General features: G+C 39.1%; 1 protein-coding gene across 1 annotated transcript; it reads left to right on the top strand.

The window, feature by feature from the left end:
- The first annotated feature begins 919 nt into the window (after nucleotides 1–919).
- Nucleotides 920–5,181, top strand: HOXC8 (homeobox C8). The gene is made up of 2 exons (XM_083169555.1): nucleotides 920–2,177; nucleotides 3,440–5,181. Exons 1-2 carry the CDS (start codon nucleotides 1,742–1,744, stop codon nucleotides 3,730–3,732), a joined length of 729 nt encoding a protein of 242 aa, XP_083025681.1. The 5' UTR covers nucleotides 920–1,741; the 3' UTR covers nucleotides 3,733–5,181.
- The last annotated feature ends 2,319 nt before the right edge of the window (nucleotides 5,182–7,500 follow it).

The following is a 7,500-nucleotide window of genomic DNA, read 5'->3' as shown; positions in this document are numbered from 1 at the left end:
AAATATATTTCTGCATTTGCAAAGGAGTAATAGCCTCTTCGTATCTAAAAATGCAGTTTCTAAAAATAATTTTTTTTTTTTTATTGCTCTACACAATACCAATAGGATCAGGGCCTAACCTAACATACATTGTTTTCTTTTATTTTCATTTTGTTAAAAATTCAGTGCCCCCTCCCTTTTTTCTTTTGGGAGGGGGGGGGGGGTCTAGGAAGGCGGATCTGGGCTGGGTATGATTTCCTAGTTTTGGTTTAGGGCACTCATAAAATCCATTCTTTTCAGTAGAAGATACTCAATGGCTGGTAACATGTAGCGTCTAAACTATAAAATCCTACCCTAAAACTGAGTGCTTACAAAAGCCCAACACCAGCAGATGGGGAAAAGGAGGATTTAGGATATAGCTGCAGTCTCTAATTGCATGTCACGTGATCTTTTTTCTCTCTCGCTTTCTCCCCGGATGCAATAAGAGTACAATTAAAGCGCTATCATTGTGCATTTCACATTGTCTATTACTGCTATTATTCTCAATTGCAAAATAGAAATATATTCCTTAATGAAATAAACATCCACTTTCCCCCCTTCTCTATCCCTGTAATTGCACTCTCCTAATTCCTGGTTGACTTTAGTCACTCCATTCATTGTCACCAGACTTTTAAAAAATAAGCACAGGCAAGCCTGCCTCAGTGGTGATATTAGGAATACGTGCAGCAGCTATTTAATGTCTTGGTAAAGCACGTTATACTGAAATAAAAAAAAATATGTTAAAGGCAGAGGGGCTGCACAAGTCCCCGGGAATAGCTGCTGCACGTATTCCTAATATCACCACTTGTGCAGCCCCTCTGCCTTTAACATTTTTTTTTTTATTTCAGTATAACGTGCTTTACCAAGACATTAAAATGTTTTCTTAATTCCAATAGGACGCCAACTGGCAGCAGAGGCGCATGATGCATGTGAGAGGAGTGAGCTGAGGGGGCCAGTGACGTAACATAGGGCTAGTTAGCCCCTATCTGCCTTCATAAAGCAAAATGTGCATTTTTACAAAAAAAAGGAAAACATCTCCGCTCATATCCACCTATGCACTGATCCCCCCAGCACACCCCTGCCCTAAATATTTTACCTGTTGAGGTAACCTAGGTTGACCCCACGGCGCATGTATTTTTCCCACATCAGTGAAGAGGCTGGCTTGGAGGAAGAAAAAAAAAGGAGCACCTAAAGATATTAATGCGCACCTTTCATAACCCTCCCTCATTCATTTGATTTTTTTTTTCTGAAGGCTGCTTTTTTTTTTTTTCTTTTCACGACCATCCGATACCCCCAAATCCTTGTCATTTCTCCCTAGCCTGTCTTGCAGGAGAGGATTGATGGATACAAATCGCGTGTGAAAGCCTCACCAGCGGGATTTTAAGGAATTTGCCTGTGGTGTTAAGGGAAGGAACAGTATAGAGAGACTGACAGAGAGCTCTACCTACCGACTGATACAAGAGAATCCAAGCAGCCACACACTCAGGCACTATGAGACGTCTGTAAGAGCCTCCACATAACCCCCCCTTCTGATTGCAAGGGGAAAAAAATCCCCCTTACAAACAAAAACAGGACCTTAAGACAAGCCCAGGGGACAGTCTTTCATTGATCTTCCCCAGAATTAAAGACTGCATTTTTTTGCATTGTTTTACTGTACTGTTTTTATCTATTTTTTTTATTACAAAGGAGGGGGGTGCTGCATTTTGTCTTTAATGCAAGAGCCATGAGTTCCTATTTTGTAAACCCTCTCTTCTCCAAGTACAAAGGCGGCGAGTCCTTGGAGCCAACTTACTACGACTGTCGGTTTCCACAAAGTGTTAGTAGGAGCCACGCTTTAGTGTATGGTCCGGGGACTACAGCTCCAGGCTTCCAGCATCCGTCACACCATGTCCAGGAGTTCTTCCATCACGGAACCTCCAGTATCTCCAACACTGGCTACCAGCAGAATCCGTGCGCCCTGACCTGCCACGGAGACGCCTCCAAGTTTTATGGCTACGAAGCCTTACCAAGGCAATCTCTTTATGGTGCCCAGCAAGAGGCGAGCGTGGTGCAGTACCCTGATTGTAAATCCTCCTCTAACACTAGCACTAGCGAAGGACAAGGCCATTTAAATCAGAATTCGTCTCCCAGTCTTATGTTTCCGTGGATGAGACCTCACGGTTAGGACATTTCCTTGTCATACTGTGTGCCTATGTTGTGTATTGTGTCTTGTGATGTTGTGTGCATGCTTTTTTGTCTGTTTTAGTTTAAAAAAAACAACAATAGAGTGTAGTCTGGGAATGGAAGTGCAATGATACCTTATCCCCCCTCCCTTTTGCATAGGAAAAAAAAGCTTTTCTGGTAATTCCACAATTCAGCACAAAATAGAAAGGATCAAGGTGTTCAAAGTGCAGATCTTTTGAACTCACAATGGACTAAGTTATTTTTATTGCCTGCCTTAAGGAAAACAGCCATACAGCTCCCACGAGGTTGTCTGCTGTTAGTTAGCACAGGGCTCCTTCATAAAACCATATAGTTTATCTTAATTGGCTGCCAGTTAAAAGAAAGGCAAAATGCTGTTATTTGCAAAGTAGGTAAAACATTTCTAAAAAATACAAATAAAATGTATCAATATTCTGCAACTTAATGCATCTTATTATTCTCTGAATGTATCTTATTAGTATCTTAATGCATCTTATTATTCTCCTAATGCATCTTATTATTCTCTAATGCACTGATTGCAGTTTAGCTAAGAAAACAAAGGCTGTGGCAATGTTTATATTTTGATTTCCCTGGCTAGATCCATCCAAGGCCACTTACAAACCAACTGCATGTATCAAAATAGGAGCTTTGGTATGTAGTGCATGTTTATTACTGTCACTAGTAAAAGAATGCTCTTTAAAAGATGCCTTTACACTACTATAAAAATCTGATTGTAAAACTGTTTTAAAGTTACCGCCTTTAAAAGCCTTGATTTATAGTATACCTCCACCAACTCACACATGGAAGTTACAGTCCACTGTTTGCTTATTTTGCTGCCTAAGTCTCAAAGTGTTGGGCTAATGCTTCCTCCCATATCATATGCACTCTGTTCTTTTTTTTTTCTTTGTACTTCTGTCTTTGATAAATATACTATTTATTGCACTTATTTGTATATTTTTTTCTTCTTGCTCTGAATTGATTTTTTTTTTATAATAGTCTATGGGACCTAAGCAAAAACATAGAACCCTGTGATCAGAGTGGGGATAACAATTATTATTTTTTAATGCAAAGCATAGTATGAGCTGGGTTTTAATTTTGTAATTATTCATGTTTTTTTGGGGGGGAAAGGTTGGGAAGGTGGCTCTGGGAAATGGATCACACTAGCCTCACGTGTATTAGAGTCACCCCTGATTCTGGAAGTGGTAAGCAGTAATGGCTGTCTTTGTGTTTTGCTTCCTAGCCCCAGGAAGACGCAGTGGCAGGCAGACGTACAGCCGGTACCAGACGCTAGAGCTGGAGAAAGAATTTCTCTTCAACCCCTACTTGACGCGGAAGCGACGAATTGAGGTCTCCCACGCCCTGGGACTAACAGAGAGGCAGGTCAAAATCTGGTTTCAGAATAGGAGAATGAAATGGAAAAAGGAGAACAACAAGGATAAACTACCCGGCTCCAGGGACGAAGAAAAGGCAGAGGAAGAAGGGAACGATGAAGAAGAGAAAGAGGAGGAAGAGAAGGAGGAAACCAAGGAGTGACTTGCCTGAGTGTGAGTGAGTGAGTGAGTGTGAGTGAGTGAATGAATGAGTGTATGTTTGTGGGTGAATTACCAATAACTGTGGGTGAATGTTCTCAATTCCTCCTAAAACTCTCGTTTTATGGTCCATGTAAAACCGAGACGTTTATGATGCTCATGTGAACTAGGGGGCACAACATTAACTACCTGTCACAGTATCCAGCCTTCATCTTCTGGTCAGGACTACCCTTTGCATTTTGCTGTGGTTTGTGTGGGAAATAAAGGGGGCATTTGCATTACCTTCTTATTTATGTCCTTCAAGCCCTGAGAAATAGGCTAATAACTTATACACACGTGAAGGAAGCATACAGGGTGTACTAGTATGATTTCCAGCAGACTGACATTTCTTTCAGCCAGAATAGTATTAATTCCTTTTTATGTGAAATAAAACTACCTATTCCCTTGTTTAGAGGTGCATTGTTTGATGACCTCATAATGTAACCTGTGTTTATTTAGATTTATGTATTCATATATGGGAAGGGGGGGGCAATGCATACCCGAATATGTTATTTTGATTTTTTTTTAATCGTTACTATGTATTTGTTCATGTTCCCTACAATGCTGTCCATATAGCTCTATATGTCTCTGCAGCTGTCAAAGTCATACTTGCCAGCAGAATGGGCTCATCCTCAATCGCAGATAGTGTGCACATGGCTCTTAATAAGCAACAGCAACATAGTTAAATAGCTTCTATGACAGGCCACAACACTTGTGAAATAATTCTCTTATTTTATCCCCTACCTTGTTATTTTATGGGTTTAACATCGCTGTGTGAGCACTTAAATCCGCCATTAACTACCTAAAGGGATCAGGCAATAACTATCCTACTTATAACACATGTGGGGTATATTTATATATATATATGTCCCAGACAGTATATGGTCAGAGTTACAATGACTGGCAGTAATGCCCAAAATGCAAGCTACTGAGTAGCCAATGTAAACTAAGACTTGCAATGTACTTTATTACTACCTATAGAAGGAGATATGCTATCGGGAAGTATTTGTAATGCATTTTTATGTTGTTTATTGCTGCTTTTATCCCAACAACTGAAACTGCCTAGATGGACGCACATTTTTGTGTTTCTTTTATTGTGCTTTTAAAGTAGTTTAGGACTAAATTGCACTGAATGTAAAGTTAACTATTTGTCTTGACCTTATCTGTTACCGCAAAAAGCTTGAGGTATTAAAAAAAAAAAAGGAAAAAAAATACAACAAAAGAAAAAAAAAACTTAAAAAAAATGAATAAATAAAATGGTCTTTGTTTTATTTCTGTATCAGCCTAGTTAAACGTGTTCAACCTATGAATGTAGCAGATGAACCATGAAAAAAACCTGTTTCTGGACAAAATAACATTTGTATTGTATACGTGATACATTCAATGACGATGATATTATAATAATGACAATTAAAAAAAAACAATAAACATGATTTTAAAATGATAGTTTGTGGTTTCTTATATACTTCCATGCATGTTATTATTTTGTGTCAAGTTTTCAATAAAGTTGAGAAGGTTTTGAAGTACTGTAAAGTAACAGAAGAACTACAAACTTCTGTCTAGGAGGCTAAAGTGTGATAATCAGATTTATGGTTGCAGATTACTGTGCATTTAAAATAATCCTTATTGAACCACACTGCAGATCACGAATGTCTAGCCATTTACTCACCACATCACTGTTTACAAATATTTAATATAATAAGTTTCACACAACCTTCAGCAGATGTAAGTATACAACTGCAATGATGATTCATTTGCCACATCTGGATTTTAGGCTATCCTATTGGAGATTAAGACACTAACATTAATTGTAGGCTATTGGCTTGTTTGTGTTCCAACTACTTTTTATTGAATAACAAATAGTCAAGATTTAACAACAACTGTTTTATTATGGAATAATCGAATCTAAGATACTTTTCAACTAATATTTTACATATGGAAAGTTTCAGGGTGATAGGGTGTACACTGTACTGCTATACTGGCATTAAAGTGTACTAAGTGTCAATTGTAGTCATCGCTGTTATAACTTGAAGTGCTTTTATGGCGTTTCACAATGAAGGAATTCTTTAGACTGGAATATCTCCTGTAGGTTACTTCTTACACCCTATAATTAAACATGCATTGTTAAGTTCTTATACAGCAACTGAAAGTTTCTGTGAGGGGTGGTGAAAGTTTTGGTGTGTAGTAGATATGTGGATATATGACAGGTAGGGTTATATGTTCCCATAGAATGTTACAGAAACTCTAGCATCCTGAATTCGTCTTCACTACCCAAAATAGCCGTCTGGCATGTGGTAAAGCCATAATTGCAGGAAAATAAAACCATAAAACTAGCTGCAGCAAATGTGAGCCCAGGCGACGATCATTTCCTGCGTGTGTCCTGGGAATATGGGCACCAAGCGGCTCAGATGGGGGATTGTCACAGCACTGCTCTCCTCATTGTACCTGAAGGTGACACTCAGTTTACACCTCCAAACTATGTGAGTGCGACACCTTCCCACTCTCTCACCACTGGGGCTAATGGAAGTGGCAGTAAAGGCAATGATACATCCGAGTCTAAAGAATGTTCTCTTTTAAGGTAAATGGTATATTGGGTATATTGTAAAAATCGAAGGTGCGATAGATAGATAGATAGATAGATAGATAGAAGTCATATAAATAGATGGATAGAGATATATACACACATTCACACAAACACACACACATATATATAAACAAAGAGGGGTGGAGATCAATCGTGGATACAATTTTATGCTAAACAAACAAGTCTTATTAAAAACAAGGATATAGCCAATAGAGTTATCAGAGAAAGTTGTGTGTGTGTGTGTGTGTGTGTGTGTGTGTGTGAGAGAGAATGTATTTATTGTATAAAAAACACACTGGATTTAGAACTGTTTTATCATCTCTCTCTCTCTCTTTCTTTCACACACACACACACACACACACACACACACACACACACACACACACACACACACACACACACACACACACACACACACACACACTGGCGCTCTATCTCCCCATGTTACATCTCTGCCTGTCTGTCTGTCTGTCTGTCTGCCTTTCTGTCTGTCTGACTGTCTGTCTGCATGTCTGTCTGTTTGTATCTCTCCCTATCATCCCCTCTTCTTTCAGTCTCTCTCTCTCTCTCTCTCTCTCTCTCTCTATCTCTCTCTCTCTCCCCCTTTCGCAATCAACCCCTCTTCTTTCAGTGTATTTATCTCTCACATCCTCATATACACATCCTACACACTCATCTACCAACTCTCCCTAACCTTCAGTGGGATCTATATGCTAACCTTTGGAGAGTGGTAAAATGAAAAGAGATAAAGTATCAGCCAAATCAGATCATATGTGCCATGTATTTAAAAAATGACAGGATCTAACTGATTGGTATTTTGTCTCCGACCACTTTATCTCTCGCTAAGGCTTAGTAAATAGACCCCTTCTCTCTTTCCCCATCTCATTTCTCTGACTCTCTGCCCGTCTGTGATCTTGGAGTACCTACTTAAAGGATATTTGAAGGTAAAGTACATAATCTCATAGACACTGGCAACATAATCTCATAGACACTGGCACATGAGCATATTGTGTAGTATAATGTTGGTATTAGTGAGTGCACAATTTGCAGAGCTCTTGCACTAACCGTCGTGGCCCAGATATGGGAAATAATCTGTATATGGTCCATATTAAGGCTGTAAACTCTACCAGATCATTTATTCTATAATAA

Source organism: Crinia signifera, chromosome 2 (genome assembly GCF_055691185.1).
Source record: "Crinia signifera chromosome 2, ASM5569118v1, whole genome shotgun sequence".
NCBI classification, from domain to species: Eukaryota; Metazoa; Chordata; class Amphibia; order Anura; family Myobatrachidae; genus Crinia; species Crinia signifera.
This window is presented reverse-complemented; position numbering and strand designations above follow the sequence as displayed.